Below are 19,891 nucleotides of genomic sequence, written 5' to 3' on the forward strand. Positions count from 1 at the left end.
GGTATAATGGCTCATATACCATGGCTGCTAAGCCAATCAAATTGCTCGAATTGCATTATACAATGATCCAGTTTTTAATAATAATAATAATAATAATTATTATTATTATTATTATTATTATTATTATTATTATTATTATTATTACAGTACAGCTGGAAATCTTATGCTCAAATGTAACAGTACAACTGTATTTTCATGTGAGTTAATAAAATAACATTACTAACCCAATATGGACCATAGAATTGTTGATTTACAATCCTTGGAATGTCGGTAGGCTGGAAAAGCTGGAATGGTGGAATTCAGTGGAATTTACCTTCATTTTTGTTTCTGCCACACCTCCCATGCACGTGGTTACATATGTGAGCCATTGAATACATGTAAATATTTCCTTAATGTTATTGTAAAGCACAAGGAAAAGTGAAAAAAATCCAAATTCGTTATTCCTGCTTTTCCAACTTACCTGTTCTTCCCCATTTCTCAAAGAATATCAAACATTAAATAACAGTGATAGAAAGGGATCTAGTGAATTCATGATTATTGTAAATCCTGAAACCTAGCAGCCTCCCTTCCAAAAGCTGGACAAAATAATACAACTCAAAGCAAACTACAGCTGTTACTAATACAATTGATTTTGTTGTACACGTACATATGTATCCTGGATTTAAATGACTGTCTTTTCATGCCTGTTACTTTCCCCTCAACAAATACAGTAAGTTGTCTACATACTGAGTGTGTACAGTAATGTCCGTCCAGCTTGTTCAGGGTCAAATTTGTTTTTGGTTTGAGTTTTGGGTTGACTCACAGTGCATCCAGTTATGGAGAACACTAAGAGCACCCAAATCACTTAAGGCCTTTTGTCACATCTCATAACAGTGCCAGATCAGTGAAGGAAGGTGACTAAGACTTGTGATGGTAAAGGAAAATTAAAGGTTGAACTAGGGTTGGTAAAAGTGCACTTCCCTCTAGTGATTTACATCACTGTGATTTTAACTGTTACTAAATTTAAACTAGGACGGTGCCTACTATTGTTACTGCGCAGACGTTCTGCGCATCTCGAGATACTCGAGTTGTGCCTACTAATACAGGGATAATTTTGCGCGGCTTAAAACTATATGGAGAAAGCAGAACTTAGGAAGTGCTTTTGGTATCTCAAAGGAAAATTAGGGGTAACCATGCATTTTTCAGAGATAATTAAACTTCAATTTAGGAAAAAAATCCCATACATTGCTTTATATTTTGGCGCTTTTTAGAGATATTATTGCTTAATTATCTCTGAAAAATGCGTGGTGACCCCCAATTTTCTTTTTGGATTCCAAGAGGCCTTGCAATTGCTAAGATCTGTTTTTCCTGCATAGTCATAAGCCGCACAAAAATACTTCGGTATTAGTAGGCACCCGCCGTCCTTAACTAAGGCAAGTTTCTTTCTGACTTTACAAAATAACGAACTCTAAATAGTCTAAAGGAATAGAATTAAATTCATTGAGCTCCTTATCCACTTCATCGAAGCACTGCTTCATGGAGCCAAAAAAATCCTTTAAGTCTCGACAATCTTGGTCATCGGCGCATTCGGCGGTCGCCATCTTGATCACAGGTGGTTACTACGTGTGAGTGTATTATCCCTCACTCGTTTCCAGTCCTTTCCAATTCTCAATTACCAATTGCTGTTCTCAATCTATTGGTCGACATTCTCGATCACCAATCGACAGTCGATATTCTCGACCATAGGGATCGATATTTTCGACTATAGCGATCGTGTTCTCAATCATCAATCGTGTTTTGGACCATAGCGATCGTCATTCTCAGTCACCAATCGTGCATCTCGATCATAGCGATCGTCATTCTCGATCACCAATCGTGAATCTCGACCATAGCGATCGTCATTCTCGATCACCAATCGTGAATCTCGATCATAGCGATCGTGTTCTCGATCACCAATCATGAATCTCGATCATAGCGATCGTCATTCTCGATCACCAATCGTGAATCTCGATCATAGCGATGGTGTTCTCGATCACCAATCGTGAGCTCGTACCACTTTTGAATGATATGGCCTCCCATAATGTTCCATTAAATTTTTGGCCTTGAAATCCAAGTATGATTTATTGCTCCAAATCAGCTCTGTTTTAGCATGGCATGGGGACTTGGTGTCTTGCAAGAAACAAAATTCCATATTTTGGTTCTGATTCACAGCCTTAAAGCACTGTATGATTTTGAAAGAAATAAATCATTTTTAAGGATGGTGCCTACTAAAAAAGAAGTATTTCTGCCATGTTTTATGACTATGCAGGGAAAGCAGGTCGTTGCAAGGGCTGTTGGAATCCAAAAAGAAAATTGGGGGTAACCACCCATTAATTTATTTTTAGAGATAATCAAGCAACGGTTATTCTTAAATGCAAAGTAATGGATGGCATTTTTCTCCAAATTGAAATTAAGGCTTTTATCTCTGAAAAATGTATGGTTACCCCCCATAGCAAGTGCTCTTGGAATCATTTTATTTTTGGATACCAAACACTTGCTAAGTTCTGCCTTCTCCACATAGTTTTAAACCGTGCAATTTTAAGACAATTATTTTTGTATTGTTATTTTCTCGAAGAAGGTTCAAGTGGCAACTCCACCAGTGTTGTGATTAATGAAGGTAGTGCGTTCATCATCATCATCAATTCTCTGCACATCAGTAGGCGCACAAGGCCGACACATTCTCTGACCAACACTCTCTGCTCCGTGCTGCCGCCTTGGCTACATTCCAACTCTTCCACCCTGCCTTGTGTCTCTCCCTCTCAACAGTCCCTTTCCAAGAGGTCTTTGGTCTCCCTCTCGCCTTTCGTCCTTCTGGAGTCCACCCTAATGCTGTAAAACAGTCGTTTTCACCCTCTCTCCTGAACACACGTCCTAACCAGTTACATCTTCTTCGTCGTACCTCGCAGCTTATTTCATTGATCTCTGCCATCTCAACCACTCTCTGGTTCGTCACTCATTGCTGCCACTTGATCTTCATTATCTGTCTAAGGCATTGGCATCGGAAACTTTTCAGCTTTTGTTGGTAAGCCTTTGTGATCTTTCACGCATCATCGCCATATAGCATGACCAGTCAAACTAACGTCTTGAATAGGCGTATCTTGGTTCTCCTTCCTATTCCTCTTACTGCTCACACCTTCCCAAGCCTATGGAATGCACTGTGAGCCTTCTGCAGTGGGTTCAAAATATCTTAACTGCCTCCATCCTCTTTATCTACAGTCGCTCCTAGGTACTTAGAAACTCTCGACGTCTTCCACCTCCCTGCCATTCACCACGATGCTCTCCTTATTGGTAGCATACTCAGTCCTCAGTGTCTTGCATTTTCTTGCGTTGAGTTTTAAGGCCTACTCTGGCTGCTTCTTTTTTTCAGTCTCCCAGTCTTCTCCTTGTGCAAGTCCTTAAACTTGGATGACAGGAGGGCAATGTCGTCGGCAAAATCCAGGTCCCCCAAGACTGTTGTGAAATTCCACTGTTTCCCTCTTCTTTTGTCTGCTGTTGTCCTTCCTCATGGTCCAATCCAGGGCCAGAAAGAACAAGAATCCTGACATCACACATCCCTGCTGTACTCCAGACTTGATTTTGAACCAGTCTGATGTAGTGTCACTTCTGTCAAAAACTGCGCACTCAAAGTCCTCGTATGTGTCTGCTATTACTCTCACCATCTTGCAAGGTATCTCACAGCTTCTCATGATGCTGCATGAGCTTTCTCTCTGTACCAAATCGAAGGCTTTCTCGAAGTCCACAAGGTGTATGTACAGAGTGACCTGCCCCCCTCTGATTTGGTTGCTCCAAGATGTTACTTAATATAAAGATCTGCTCAGTTGTGCTTCTCTTTGGCGTTAACCCAGCCTGCTCCTTTCGAAGCCTCTTGTTTATACCTATCTTGATCCGTTCTAGCATCATCCTGCAGAATATCTTACTAATGATGGGTATTAAATACGTTCAAAATAGTTAATTGACAGCAAACAGTTGCAATCAAAAATCTCTTTTTTGTACACAAATATTCGTTGCTTAAAGAAACATCTCGAAGAATTCAACATCACATTCAAAGTGAATTGAATTTTCGTTTTACCGTTATTGGTGTAACAGAAACTTGAATATGCGATCGTGAATGTAGTTTTAATTGAGTTATTCCAGAAAAAATCCACCCCCCCCCCCCGACGGATGGGGTCGTTTTTTAACCCCCCTCTCACCTGGATTTCCTGAAGCACAAGACCCCCCCTCCGGTCTGGATTTCCAAAACAAAAGACCACCCTCCCGCCTGGATTTCTGGAAAAAAAATTAGGGTTAAATTTAATTAATTTTTAATAGAAAATATGCACAATCACGTCTAGAAGATGTTCTTTTTAAATTTCTAAAGCTTCGGCTAATATTAAAAACTCTATCGCGTGGAACTAAAAAAAGAAAGGAGCAACAACGCGAAAAAGCGAACGAGTTCATCCTTTGTGCCCAATGGACGATACCCATGGAATCTTAAAACTGCACGCAGAAAACGCACTGGCTGCTTGTTCAACTGTGCTACGGACGATGGGACTTCAGAGAGGTTACCACTGTATATGTTGCAGGAACCCGTCCAAGAACGTCCTCCTTCTGTTGCTTTCGCAATAACTTACGTTTCCAAGAGTTTAATCGAGGTACAGATGGCTACAAGTTTCTCTCGACGAAGAGGGAATGTTTGGACCAAAATTCTTTGGAATTATCTTCTTCAGCTAAAAGCTCTGCATCCTTGCTTGCACAAGTAAAAAGTTTTTCTGCCTGACGCAGTGGAATCCACACTAAGAATGCAATGGCGGACCAAAACACCGAACGGTGGTACACTGGGTCTGGTACGAGTAGAAATGTGTCAGGCATTTCAAACTCTTCGTTGCAACAATGTTGCGACGGCTCGTTCTTTAGTGTCTTGTTTTTCGTGTTTTCTGCAATAAAAGGACCTGCGAAGGAACTTAGATTATCACTTATTTTAGGTGAGAAATATGTGAACAAAATATTTCTACTATTTTCAGGGTCTGAGAGCGCTGAAGTGTCATCGAACTAAACGTTTGAATCGCGTGAATTATCGGTCGGAATGACCACTGCAGAAGACTTTCTTAAGTTCAACACCCGCTCCCACGTGGATTTCCAGAGTCTTTGACCCTCCCTCTCGTGAGAATTTCCAGAATCCCATCCGTCAGGGAGTAGCCTGCGTAGCTAGCGGTTTTGGTGGGAGGGAAAGCCGTGCTAAAACGAGTGGTGCAACTGCGGGGGAAATGGAGCGGGAGCCGCGAAAGTCGCGGCGAAGCCGCATCAACGAGCAGCTTCGCCGCGAGGAACCGCCTGCCCGGATTCCAGTCATTTTCGTTTGCCGCCCCTAAAATTTACATATTTGACAACCTGTCGATATCCAATTAACCCAACAAATGAAAGGGCAGATGGTAAAATGAAAATGGTTGCAAAGTTGGTGGGAAAGTGACAGGGCGGCTGGCTAGGCTATCAAAATTTCTCCTGGAAATTCGATGTGTTTTTTTCAATGGAGGCGAAGGCCGACACTCCGGAAAAGCCTGTCAAGGGAGAAAAGCTTTTCAGTCCTCTTCGTACAGCAACAAGTGTGAATGATCACTTTAGATTGTCCTCTTGCCAGCGGAAGATTAAATACGGGGAATTTCAGAAGACTTCTTATTTCTTTACCCAAAACCTTTTCAAATCAAGACTTCGAAGCGCGAAGGATGTCAAAATGTGACTTTAGCAGAACTCTCCTCATGGATCGGACTAAAATAGACCGATTAGACATGTTTTGTGATCGTGTATGCCATGCCTGTGGAAGGAAAATAGGGAATGCATTCGAACTTTATAATTTCATCCACTCGAAGCTGGAAAGAGAGAAGGAATTATTATTGTAAGGATAGGATTTGAACCGTGTAATAATCATTATCTTGCAACTTCTGTATTGCCGGGCCCGGTTGTTTGTCTCTTAATCCTTTCCCTAACATTGTAGCTTCTTTGAAAGTTATGCAATGCGTTAAATCGACGGCTAAAGGCCGCTGTAGTCACGGCTGTGTTTTTGTTATCGCTCCGCCCCGCTCTGTAACTGTGAGGTTTGTGTTGCGCGAGCTTAGTATTTTCCTCCTGTGCTTTGAGCTGTTTGATTACTCTATAGAATGATGAGGCAATTCTTCTGTGTTGCTCTGACCAGGGGCTGCTACGAGTCCTTCGGCCGTTCGTGAATTCTGTGGCATTTTAGGCTATGGTCAGGCAAGAACGCGGTTTCCATCCAAATCTTGTGGATCTCTTCAGTTGCCGATTACTTTAGTTATGATAGAGATGAGTTCTCGGTTTCCTTTCAGAATACGTGCTCTTTTTTCGAAATTTATACCCACGTTTCGGATCGAAAATTCTGCTCGATGAAGTTAGCTGTCTTCTTTCAATGCTGCGAGAATGAGATTTTGTCGTCGAATATTAAGGTTCGATAAAGCTTTAAATAATGCTTCTTCTGCCATTTTGCTTTTCGCGATAAAAACAGAACTTTCCCATGGGAAATTAATAAAACATTTGATTGACGTGTGTAGAATCTCATCCAATAAAAAAGGTCCGTACGCCAGCGTACGGACTACTCAAAAATGCCCCAAATCCGGGCAGGCGATTTCTCGTTGCTCTCGCCCCATTTCCCCGCGGCTTCGCCACTCGTTTTGGGCCTCGTGCCCGGCTTTCCGGCGAGCTCACCAACAAAACCCGCCAGCTACGCAGGCTATCGGGGAAGTGTGGATTTTTTCAGGAACAACCCTCTTTTCCCGCCATCTTGTTCAGAATGAAGTCCTTTGCGCATGCTAATTCGATGGAACGCGCAGACCTCTGGGATAAATATAATTTACACTTAACGCATGCATTTGGTTCGGCACATGTAAATGTTCGACGTATGAATCGAAGTCTAACTTTTGCTGTTCTATTCGACTGGCGCAGGGATTTTTCTATCTAAACTAAAGTGTGCAAAGATTATTCCGATATTTAAGGACGAAGATTACTCTCTGCGTGAAAACTACCGACCGATCTCACTGCTCTCGATTAATAACAGGATTTTTGAAAAACTTATGTACTCCAGACTTACCAAGTTTGGCAAAGATTGCAACATTCTCTATAATCAGCAATACGGCTTTTGCAGTAAGCACAGTACTCAGCATGCTATACTTGATATTGTTAACACAATTCTCTAAACTATGGACAATGGTAAATTTTCATGCGGTGTTTTCATTGATCTCAAGAAGGCTTTTGATACTGTTAACAATGAGATTTTGTCAGCTAAACATGAAACTTGTGGTATAAGAGGTGTTATCAACTCCTAGTTTAGATCGTACCTAACTGATCGAAAGCAAAATACAGAAGTTAATAATGTTGTGTCTGAGGCTGAGACGACCTTGTGCGGCGTGCCACAGGGCTCAGTCCTCGGACCACTCTTGTTCCTTCTATACATCAATGATATTTACAAGTCTTCCTCGTTATTTGCCTTTTATCTATTTGCTGACGATACCAGTATAATACTTGCAAATAACAACTTAAAGGAACTCAAGTCACTTGTTAATCGCAAGCTTGGCAACGTCAACGAATGGCTAAAGGCCAACAAACTGTCTTTGAACATAAAAAAATCAAACTTTGTAATCTTTCGTCCCTGGTAAAAGACTATGCCCTTCATACCTATAGGATTACAATTTTTGACTCCGTGACTAACACCTACGCAAACCTTGAAATGAAAGAATATGTAAAATATCTTGGCTTAATGATTGATTCAAATCTTTCTTGGAAATACCACGTTGAATCTATCTGTCGCGAAATCAACAAGTCGATAGGAGTTATGGCTAAAATTCGACATTATGTCCCGAGTGGTGTTTAACTTCCAGTTTACAGCTCATTAATAGTCCCTTGCTTAACTTGTGGTATTTGTGGTTGGGGAAACTGTGCCTTGACATTTCAAAGAAAGATCGTAACTCTACAAAACATGGCCTTGCGTCTTATTTACTTCAGGAAGTCTAACGAACATACCGTACCCTTCTTTCTCAAATCGAATTAACTTTCCTTACCTAGCCATTTTTTTAGAGATTGTAGCTATTTATTGTATGATATCAACAGACAGTCAGCACCAGTTAGTATACTTAATCATTTTGTTAAAACAAATCAGATTCATAACTACAGAACAAGATCTGTATCTAGCGACTCGTTCTATGTTAAGTTTTCTAGAACCGATAAAATATATGCCTCTTTCTCGAGAATCAGTGCCCAAATTTGGAACTTTCGCAATATTACTAAATTTCTTGTGGTCAGAAGATGATTATGGCGAAGTCTCCCGTCTTACTAAGTTATTTAAGACTTAAGGTTAGCTTCTCTTCGTAATTTTAATGTATTTGCTTCGTTTTATGTTAGTTTATTCTGTTTACTGTATAGTAGTATCTTCACTGTTATTTAGACCGTCTATATATAGATAAACTTTGTACTTGTAATATATCCTCAGATCTCCCCGCCTCGATTAGTTCATAAGCTATTTGTGGGGAAAAGTAACATAATTAGTTATATTTCTAATTTTAATAAAATGTTGTTGTTGTTGTGACAGTTGCACAAATCACCTTTCTTCAAAATCTTGATGATAAGCCCCTTCTTCCCGCCTGCTTGCGGTTTCTTCCATGTCAGTTCTCAATAAGTCTGGGCCCACTTCATCTACTCCTGCAGCTTTCCCTCACTTTGTCATCTTCAAAGCACTCTTAACCTCTTGTACTCGCCATCTTCCTAGATCTATTTCAGTTCTTCTCCCCCACCTTCTTCCACTGGATCTATTGGGACATCCCTGTTAAGTGTTTCCCTTAAGTGCTCCACCCATCTCTGCAGCCTTTCATGCCCTTCTGTCTTGAGCACCCATTATTTGTCTTACACGCTTCTTGTCTCTTCTGTTCCCCTGCTATTGTCTTGGTTATGTTGTATAGCTCCATGTTTCTACCATTCTCGGCCGCCTTTTCTGTTGCTGCAGCCCTCTCCTCCATCCAATTCCTATTATCCTCCCTAGCACTTTGTTTCACTTCCTTGTTTTCGCATTGTATTCTTGCCTCCTTCTCTGTTTTAATCTTTCTGATCTTGCGCTTACCATTTTAAGTTTTGCCTCTTTCCTCTCCTTAATTTTTTCCCATGTTTTGTCCCCTATCCATAGCTTGCTCTGCTTTTTTGACCACCCGATAACCTCCTTTGCAGCATCTTTATACGTCTACAAAATCTTATCGACTTTAAACCTGTTTTTCACCTCAATGCTGTCTCTCTTCCTGATCTCTTCACTTTGCAGCTTACGGACATCAAATTCTTCATCCCCTTAGCCCAAGCCAACTTTAGCCTTATTTTCGTTCTCGAAAGGTAGTGGTCACTGTATACGTCTGCTCCTCTCATCACTCTAGTGTCCAGGATCGATGTTCTCATGCGCCCATTCACCATAACATGGTCGATCTGATTTACTGTCTTCCCATCTGGTGACCATCTGGTCACCTCCAGGTTAGCTTTTCGTGGGAATATTGTTCCAGTTATGACTAATCCATTCACACTACAAAAGTCACGTAGCCTTTCCCCGTTGTCGTTCATGACTCAAACATTAAACTATTACCTCCTCCCTGTTAGTGTTGTCGTTCCCTAACTTAGCATTCAGATCTCCCATCACCACTTTCATGTCGTGTCTATTGCAGCTTGAAATAGTTTCCTGGAACTGGTGGTAAAATTCATCTTTTTCCTCATCCATTGCATTATTCGTTGGTGCATATGTTTGTATCAATGTCAGCATTTTGTATACAACACAACACTTTATTAAAAACAGACTGTTACAAGCTGGTTTTATACCTACCTGCAAATAGCTGAAGCTAGACGAGGCGGGTAGGTATGTCTATACTAAACTAAAGACAAATAAATCTGGTGTTTACAAATTGACTAAAATAAAAGTTAAGTTGTAAACAAACAAGTGACGCAAAAAAGATTCGCTAGCTGATATTTGTTTTTGTAGTAGAATCGTGCCTTAATGATTCTTTGGCTTATCGGCGTCCATTCCATCAAGGCTCTCTTTGCCCTCGCACTTATCATGATGGCTACTCCTCCTTGTCCACTTCTTCATATCCTACGTACGCCACCTTCACGCCACACTGCAGTGTTGTTGATCCCATCCCTTTCCATCCTGTTTCAGTTATCCGTAGCACCTCAATTCCATATTCCGCCATCTCTTTGGCCACTTGCGCTGTCCGTGTTGACTCCGCCATAGTCCTCACGTTCCAGCAACCGATGGTCGTTTGCTGCTGTGGGGTTACTATCGGGCCCATCGGCCTTTGGGCTTCCTGCTGGTTTTGGCCCAAGAGTGTCAATGCAGCCCCAGCCATGACACCCTCCAGATTGTGTTGTATCATTGTCGATGCTTCCGGTTTATGTAACATAAAGTTTTTTATGGAGCAGGGTTGTTAGCCATGCGTCCAATCCACAATAATAATATTAATAATAATAATAATAATAATAATAATAATAATAATAATAATAATAATAATAATAATATTTGTTATAGTTAATATAATTTAATAATCTCTTTATTAAAATATTCCAAGTAAAATGTTATTTACAGGTTAAAAGTAGCTATTAAAACTTATTTACAATTCTTTTCGATAAAAAGGACTATTTTTAAGCACAATATTTTTTGAAGAAAAGGGAAAACGATTCTCGTCAAGTTACAACAATATTATTCCTTAATTGATTTTTACCTAAAGAAACCCCATCAAACTATATCATAAAAAAATATAATAATAGTAATAATAATAAAATTGTAAATGGTTTGAATTCAGGAGTCATGTCATAAGTACGTAAATTATGATCATCCGGGTGAGTGTAGTCCTGAGAAGGACTGTTTGTGGTGACTTTGACTGACGTTTCGACAACCTGAGCGGAAGTCATCTTCAGAGTCTACTATACCCTTGAGTCTACTATACAATCATCCTCCCTAACTGACAGTAACTTGACTAAAAACGAACGACAAGCGCTGAAACGACTGAAAACTGACGAAAACATCGTCATACTTCCCGCTGACAAAGGACGAGTGACTGTTGTTATGGACAAGACAGACTACTACGACAAAATGGACACTCTAGTTAACGACAAACAGACATACGAACGACTGAAACGAGACCCGACGCCATCACTTCAACGTAAACTTAACAGTAAACTACTTGACCTTAAGAAAACTGACGTTATTGACATACAACGTTACAACAGACTGAGGTGCCGCGTACCGCAACCACCTAAACTCTACGGACTACCAAAACTAGACAAACCTAACATACCCATGCGACCCATAGTCTCGTTCTGTGGGTCCCCGACTTACGAACTATCCAAATACTTGACTACTATACTGAAACCGTTGACAAACGAATCCCGACACAAACTGCAGTCTACCGAGACCTTTATTGACGCTATCAAGACGGTACAAATACCTGACGACTACAAACTTGTGTCTTTTGATGTGAAATCACTGTTCACCAGTATTCCACTTCAACTGGCTCTAGACTGTACTGCTACCGCCATCGAGAACTCCACGAAAAAACTGCCACTGCCTACAGATGACTTAATGGACCTACTGAACCTCTGCTTAACGTCCACTTACTTCCAGTACAACGGAAAGCACTACAAACAGTTACACGGAACAGCTATGGGCTCACCAGTTTCTGTTGTTGTAGCAGAAAATATCATGCAGAACATCGAGGAACAAGCCCTAGCAACCTACAAACGGACACTACCGCTCTGGTTACGGTACGTAGACGACACCTTTACAGCAGTACACAAAGACGAAATCGACGATTTTCACGAACACCTTAACAGACAGAACGCTGACATACAGTTTACTAAGGAGATCGAAGAAAATGGTAAAATACCCTTTCTAGACTGCTTAGTTACCCGTAACAACAACGACAACAAACTAAGTACTACGGTTTACAAGAAACCAACACATACTGACAGACTACTAGACCAGTCATCCTACAACCCTACTTCTCACAAAGCAACGACTATACAGACCTTAACAAGGCGAGCACAACTAGTTTGTGACTCACCTGACAGACTCGCAGACGAAAACAACTACTTAGACAACGTTTTCAACAAGAACAACTACAACAAGGACTTTGTTAGACGTAACACTTACAAGAACACTGAACCTAACGTCACAAACAACGACGCGACTCCCGTAACTACCGTAACTATACCTTACGTAAGGGGCACTTCTGAGACTATCGCACGGATTCTACAACCCTACAATATCCGTGTAGCTCACAAACCTATAACCACTTTACGACAACTACTGACGAAAGTAAAGGACAAAGACGAACCGAACCGCAGACAGGGAGCAGTTTACAAGATCAAATGCTGCGACTGCCAGGCCACTTATATTGGTGAGACCGGCAGAAATTTAAACGTACGACTGACTGAACACAAACGAGCAACTAGAAATGGTGATATCAACAATCACATTGCTAAGCACCATTTACAAACGAACCACAGAATCGACTGGGACTCTGCCAAGTGCATTACCTACTGTACAAATTACTATCAACGACTCACTCTAGAAAGCTGGTTTACTAACTTAGAACAAACGCCACTCAACCGTTGCCTACAACTACCTGCACCATACAAACGACTTATTGACAACAACAACGAAACAGACAAACAATAGACATTTTACAAACAATAGACCCACGGACTTTTTGACCAACAAAAGACGGATCGAAACGCACCAATCACTTTTTACAGTCTTCACAGCCAATAACATCACGGCTCACTGACAAACGACCAATAACATCTGGACTTCGTTGACCAATCAGGTTAACAACCAGAGACGTATATACCACCTACTGACGTTCCACAATTCACTTGACTCTGAAGATGACTTCCGCTCAGGTTGTCGAAACGTCAGTCAAAGTCACCACAAACAGTCCTTCTCAGGACTACACTCACCCGGATGATCATAATTTACGTACTTATAGTAATAATAATAATAATAATAATAATAATAATAATAATAATAATAATAATAATAATAATAATAATAATAATAATAGTCTTTATTCAATCAAAGGATAAAAATACACATCCTAAGTTACAGTGAAAAATCTCTGTCAGGTCTCTACCCTTTGACCTGTTCGGCATGGGGGAACCTGCCAGGAGTGCAAGACTCCCGCCGACAAAGCCCTAAGGGTCACTGAGACGCGCAAACTGCCCCACCATGATAAGGTGGTGACCCCAACTAGAGTAGAGGTAGTGCGTTGGCCGATTTTAATTTTAAGATTTTTCAATTTGAAGACAATTAATTCTGTATTGTTACATTTGTATTTTCTAGAGGAAATTTCAAGTGGCGGCTCCGGTGATGTTGTGGTTGGGATTTTGGTTGCAATTGTAGTTCTCTTGGTTTTTGCTGTATGCATTAACTATGTGTTTGTCTACCGAAGGAGATTGGCCAGGCAACAGGCTGCAAGACAACAAGCAATGATGGTTGTAAACCACCCACCACCACCCCCTCAACCAGGCTATGGTCCACCCCCTCCGGTGGGGTATGTTCCTCCTCCACCAGCTGGTGCGGTACCACCCCCTCAGCCAGGGTATGCACCGCCGCCATCCTACAGCCAGGTTATGGCAGCACCATACCCTCAGCAGGGTAAGTTTTTGGTATTTAAACATGAATGTAGCAGAAGAGCTGGGCTGGTTAGTTTTTGTATGGTATACACCATTTTAAAGTGACAGTTCTACAAATGGCACATACTGAAAACAGTGAGATGTAACTCCATTGATTTTCAGATTGCAGTTATTTTTCATTTATGCACTATTTGAATAGTTTACTACAAAAGGAAATAACGATACATGTACTTCACGAAAGTAACATAAAGAGAGATAACTTTAAATTACATAAATCATCAAGAGTAAAATTTGCGCAGTGACCAAAGGAACTTAGGCTTTCAAGTTGGTCGCTGCCACGTGCAGCTAACTGGCGTATAACGGCTTAGCATTGCAACAATGTGTCGATAGATTCTGTGCCTTGGTTAAACGTACAAAAAGGCAAGTCTAACTCATCTTTTTTCCGGGTCCCTGTAACGGCGTGAAACCAGTCTTGGTATTCATCTATATAGAGTTCCGGCTTGCTCCTTATCATCGCCTCTAAAACTTTGTTTTCTCTATCTGTTCCAATGCCAGGCAAAGAAAAGTTTATGCTAGCATATATTGTTCAAGATATTGTTCAAGAAACCAAACATAAACAAAACAAACATGAGCTTACAAGACAAGATTCTTTGCCGTCCTTTTCTTCTTTTTCGGTTCACCTCGCCACGTCACGGCCGATACAATTTACGGATTTTTGAAACAAATGCAGTACTCGTAAAAAGAACATTGGCTGTTTCCTTTATCGAGCTCCCGTACAAATATTGGTGATAATTCACCCGCCACCTCAAGTCTTCGTGCAAAACCTTCATGATTTTGCGAGTTCATCAATCTCTCGGTCGAATCATGTCAAAAAAAATCCGGGTCTATACACAGCAATGAAATCAGCTGTAAAGTCTACCTGAAATGTTTTCACTCCGGGTCCTTACCACCTTATATGATGCTGCAAATAATGTTGGTTCTTATTCTGATCTTATCAATTTCATTCTTATTTCATGATTTTCCACGATTTATTTGCTGCTTTAAGCTTGAGTTAGGTACGTAGATACTGGTGTGCGCGCTTTTATCTCTGTTGTGTTTGTTGTATCTCTTCTCTGTGTTTTCCGGCCACAATATTGCAATTTATTTCATGTAAATTGGCTTCCTTATTCTTTTAACTCGCAAGTTATTTTAGGAAGCCGATACCCCTTTTTCTATTTCATTGTACGTTTTATGTCATTTCAGCTGTAGTGCTCTGTAGGGGTAGAATACAATTGTTGTTGTTGTTCTTTTAATTATATGTATGAACAGGTCATATTGATTCATTTCTGCCACCCAGTTCTGAATACAGTGTAATAAAATCGCAGTCGGTATCATGAAACGCCCATGTCCTACTTTTCTGTAGCATGAATCAGTGAAAACATTTGTTTTTTTATGATCAGATGCACCATGTCCTTATCCACCTGTACCTCAAGGAGGAGTACCACCCTACCCCCCTGGAGAACCTGGAGGAGCACCAGCCTACCCTCCTGGACAACATGGAGGGCCAGCACCCTACCCCCCTGGACCACCTGCAGGAGAATCACCCCACCCTACTGCACCAGCTGGAGGTGCACCTTACCCCCCACAGTAGTGGGTTATCAGGTGACTACAGTTATTTTTCTCTGATTGTTATCATTGCCATTGTCATGATCGTATTATGATATTCATCAGCCAATCAACATCAGTGTTATCGTTGTTCTCATTATATTCATCGTCAACATCATCATTATAATTCAGTGCATTTAAACACTGTCCAAATATGATGTACAGACTTTGTAAGTTTTTACTTAGTTGAGAAGAGTGCCATGTTGAAAGGCTCGAATAGATCAAGATTGTGGTCAAAGTTGGCAGGGATTTCACACAAAGTAGAAGGAGGAAATATGATGGAGAAAGATTTGAGGGTGTTCAGAGCTCGTTCACATATTTATACGGTCAAACCTCCCGTAAGCGACCACCCATAATGTCAAGGATATGTAGTCGCTTATGGGAGGTGGTCGCTTACCAGAGGTCAGACCACCGGGGGTCTAAATTTTGGGTAATTTACATATGGTAACTTTGGAGACCTAACCCTTTTGTCAGTGCTTATCGAAACCCAAAGTAATAGCTTTTCTTTGGACTGCCTGATTTAGGAGCAAACAGTAAACGGCATTTTTGTAATGATACGTTTCAAGCGTAAAATATCTTACAACTTTCGCGTTTGTTTGTTTGTTACATAATCCAGTTGACGTTCTTTATCGCCACAATTTTTCTGTTGAGTAATACAAGGTTGAGAGAGTCATCACAGGTCATGCATGTACATGCATGCTGTTTACAAGATAAGAGAGTTTCTTTCCTACAAGGGATTCAACCTGATTAAAGTTCATCTCAGTGCAAACTATAGTGCATTGTGTACGCCATCGATTGTATCAATTCTGGTAGCTCCGGCTGTGAGATTTTAATACGGCGTCCGCTGTAATGATGTGGCCAATATGTTACAGCGACACATTTTGCAATTTCCGCCTGTGAAAGATACAGCAGATTGTGTCAAGTGGTCGCCTACGGGAGATTAAAAACAAGTGAAATTTTAAAACAATCATCTCTAAAAGTGGTTGCTTACGAGAGGTGATCGCCTACGAGAGGTTCCATCTATAGTGATTTGACTTGAAAACTTTTGGTATTTTAGAAAAGTGAGAGGGTGGTCGCAAAGGGAGGTTCGACTGTATTTATATTTTTTGGGGGGTACTGCGAAGTTGTTTTGCTGTTACAGCAATGATTAAATAGTTCTCTCGAACAGGTCAAACTAACCGGAAGTCAGGTCTCTGTGGCCCATGTCGGCCACGGCGGAGAGAAAATTTCCGAATACCACGTATCACTCTGGGAGCCCAAGCCCGCTATCCAAGTGAACGTGAAATCGATGTATAGCCGTGTTGAAAGGCTCAAATAGATCGAGATTGTGGTCCAAGTTAGCAGGGATTTCGCGTAAAATGGAAGGAGAAAACACGATGGAGAAACTTTTGAGGGTGTTCTGTGCCTGTTTGCGTATACGAAGTCAGTTGGATGTCAAAATCGTTGCGCCACTGATGCTACATGTAGGTTGCTAGACACCCCGAAATAATGATTAAAATAATACCAAAATAAATTCCATGATATTGTTAGCATGCCAACTTAACGTGCTCCCTTTTTCCTTGCAGGCTCGAGAGTAGACATCAAGTGACAGTTTTCTGCAAACTTTAGAAATGCATCTGCAATCGTCGCCAAGTTCTGTTTGGAAGGTCAGAAAACAACCCCGTTTAGTTACCTCTCCCTCCTCCGGTTCAAGGTTCAATGTTGGATTCCTCGCGGACAATAAGGGATGAAGATTTACCGTGCAAACTCAACATTGAAACAGTGGGAGGACAGCAAAGTGAAGGTTAAACTTATAAATCTTCCCAACAGAATTGCTGACGATTGTAGTGATTGTAGTGGTGTTCAATTGTAGGATGTGGCACAAGAGAATAAACAGATCAAATTAATCGCAAGCACACAGCATGATTGGTACGAATTTATTGAACTTATCAAGGTGACTTACAGTTACCTTTCAAACAATTTTTATCAGTTGGTTTTCTCACTTGACAGTCTCGAGTGAACAAAAATGTCCAGTTGCATTGACGCAGTGATGCAGGTTATTTCATTGTTTCTTCACCTGTGCCTGATACCTGTAGCAGCTTATGCTTGACTTAACAGACAGTTTCACTGCAGTGTGTCTGCATAGGCAGGTTTTGTGAACACGATTCGCTTGGTCAGAAAGCAGTGATGGAAATTCAAAGATCTTTCTGTTTATGGTATTTATAGTTCAAAAGCTTAGTATTTCCTTATGAACTCATTTTTATGGAGGAATTTCCTTGACGATTTTCTGGTTGAGGGTGAATCGTGATCGGTGAATACCGTAATAGCCGGTAAATAATGTTTAAAGCCGCTGGTCTGCAGTGATGTCTCCTGTTATTAGATGTTCTTTCTTAATTTGTTTAATAATAATCCGTTTCAAAAACGGTTGCATGAGAAGGAGCTGCAAGACAGTTAACATGCCATTTCATTGACAGCTGTTATATTTATATTCAACTTGTTTTTTAGATGTTTTCTTGTAGATGTAGATCATTATCGAAGGTGTGAAATTACAAGTTTTGCATATATATGCTTTGTTGGAAAGACCACGTCCGACTAATTCGCCGTTTTGGTTAGACAGAACGATGCTTAAGAACACTTCTACAGTTGTCAAAGTTGTCAGAGTAGTGTTGAAAATTGTCATGATATTGTAAAAGATCGTAGTTTGGATTTTGTCGGACGTGGTTACTTTCTTATCGGCCATTGTGTGATGACTGTTATTTGCAGCTCTGGGCCCAGTTATTCAAAGCCCGATTAAGCTAATCCTGGATAAGCGCAAACTTTGACTCGAGTTTAATTGCTTATCAAGAAAGATTCTCCAAAAGATTGTCCGCGCTCAGTTTTGACGTAGACTTTTCTTTACCTTTAGCTTGGAGGTAGCCTTTAAACCCATTTTAACGAGCGACGATGAAAGCCTCTATTAACTTTTAATCGTGGATTAGCGTTAATGGGCTTTCGAACAAGCGGGCCCTGAATTACAGTGTGTAATGACTGGTAATGACGAGGTGAACAGGGAAAGAACAAAGGCTGAACTCACCTCCATGATATAAATTAATACTCAGCACACTTTCAATGGGCACAGTTTGGTAAGATTTTGCTGTAAATAGATCAGAGGTTGGTTGGGAAATCGGCCTGGGGGTCGTTTCTCAAAACTTGCGAAAAGTGTTCGAGCCCGAGAAATATTTTTTTTAAAACCGTTTCTTATTGATTGGTGGTAGTTTCCCGTACAAACTAACCGTTTCTCCATCTTGTAAAGTTTTTAACGTTTTGGTCATCAAAATTGTTAAAAGTCGAATTTATGACAATGAACATTGTTCCTGCAAAATATCTTTTCGGGCCCGAAGTGATTTCTGGACGTTTGAGAAACGCAGGCCAGGAGCGCTTTTCATTTAGCAAAAATTTTCGTTTTGAAATTCCGGAAACTTTTCGCGTCAAATCACAGTCAATAGCCCTTTTCACGGTTAACTCTGCTCATTTGCATTACAATGAAATCTAGCATGTATGTGAGGCAATTTCGGGCTATTTTGTAGTTTTAGCCCGAAATTGCCTCGCATCCACGTTGGAAAACATTGTAATGCAAATAAGAAAAATCAACCGTGAAAAGGGCTATTGAAGGCAATGGTTATGAAAACTGACAAACTTCTTTGTTATATGTTTTTGTTTGCCTGTTTGGCCTTGACCCTGCTCAAACCACAATAGAATTTGGAATGAGTTGGAGCAACCGACCAATCAAAACGTTTTTGTTAAGTCATTCAACTGTGGTGTGAAAGTTAAAGCAAAGGATTGTGCAGGGTCGTGGCCCTTCCAACATAAAATTGCAACACCACTGTTTTTATGGCAAGGTTTCCTAACCAGTCCCTCGATTAACTATGGTCAAATAGAACCACTTTCTCTGCCTGGGTGGAACGCGTCGTTTTCAGTTCCAAATTTGCAATCTCATTTGTAGATTTAAAAAACTGGCGTGATGGGACTCGCAGCCAACAAAATGGAAATTTTGTGCAAATGGAACGGTAATTGCCGTTCACAGGTTGGAAGCGAAAAGTGGAATACTTCAGAATGTAGTTTGTTTGTTACTGGTATGTGCGCGCGTTACATTTGCATTTCAACTGGTTGAACAGGAAATTTTGGTTAAAGGGGCAGTGTCGCCTATTTTTTTGTCTCACTTTGAGTAGACAAAAAACTTATTTCAATCGGTGGAATTTTTAAAATAATGGTTCAGTTTTGTTAACAATAGCCCTACTAGTGCACAGAAACTAGGGTGCTTACCATTTACATGGAAAACGCGGAAATTCCAGTTGGAAAGTCAAATGGTACGCATCATTCCATTTGGAGTACTTCTGAAATTATGGGCTTCTGGTCAAAGTGATACATTTTTTATGACACCTTTTGGGATTTACAGCTGATGTTCATACATTTTGCATGTTATCAATCTTCTGTTAGGACAAGCTAAATCATTTCGTATTAATGCCGAAAATTTCCATCCTGGTGGTTTGCGTAAATGGTAAGCACCCTAGTACTAATTATGTTTGGGTGCGAATGGCTAGGATGGAAATTGGTTGCGACTTGAAAAAAC

The 19,891-nt window shown here is 40.6% G+C and overlaps 3 protein-coding genes and 1 long non-coding RNA gene across 5 annotated transcripts in view; 2 read left to right on the forward strand and 2 right to left on the reverse strand.

Annotated features, from left to right (window-relative positions):
• Window positions 1-10,468, reverse strand: part of LOC146465270 (uncharacterized) — an 84,422-nt gene extending 73,954 nt beyond the window's left edge. The window contains exon 1 of the mRNA XM_085128571.1: window positions 9,255-10,468. The gene's annotated coding sequence lies outside the window, so the exon portion shown is untranslated. The remainder of the gene's footprint in view (window positions 1-9,254) is intronic.
• LOC146465230 (blastula protease 10-like) overlaps window positions 1-19,375 on the forward strand; it is a 532,877-nt gene extending 513,502 nt beyond the window's left edge. For both annotated transcript variants that reach the window (XM_085128517.1, XM_085128518.1), the window contains 4 exons: window positions 2,597-2,622; window positions 13,369-13,681; window positions 15,099-15,300; window positions 16,869-19,375. In XM_085128517.1, coding sequence (XP_084984643.1) covers window positions 2,597-2,622; window positions 13,369-13,681; window positions 15,099-15,289 — 530 coding nt within the window. In that variant the 3' untranslated portion in view covers window positions 15,290-15,300; window positions 16,869-19,375. The remainder of the gene's footprint in view (window positions 1-2,596; window positions 2,623-13,368; window positions 13,682-15,098; window positions 15,301-16,868) is intronic.
• Window positions 1-19,891, reverse strand: part of LOC146465265 (uncharacterized) — a 283,446-nt gene that overhangs the window by 166,896 nt on the left and 96,659 nt on the right. The gene's annotated exons all lie outside the window — the stretch shown is intronic.
• Window positions 11,053-13,007, forward strand: LOC146465275 (uncharacterized). The gene has a single exon (XM_085128509.1). It carries the CDS (start codon window positions 11,090-11,092, stop codon window positions 12,701-12,703), a length of 1,614 nt encoding a protein of 537 aa, XP_084984635.1. The 5' UTR covers window positions 11,053-11,089; the 3' UTR covers window positions 12,704-13,007.

Source organism: Pavona decussata, unplaced genomic scaffold (assembly GCF_977016875.1).
Source record: "Pavona decussata unplaced genomic scaffold, jaPavDecu1.1 SCAFFOLD_156, whole genome shotgun sequence".
Taxonomy (NCBI): Eukaryota; Metazoa; Cnidaria; class Anthozoa; order Scleractinia; family Agariciidae; genus Pavona; species Pavona decussata.

Excerpts from the sequence above, each read along its gene's own strand:
- LOC146465275 (XM_085128509.1), top strand. The coding sequence starts at position 11,090 with ATGGACAAGACAGACTACTACGACAAAATGGACACTCTAGTTAACGAC.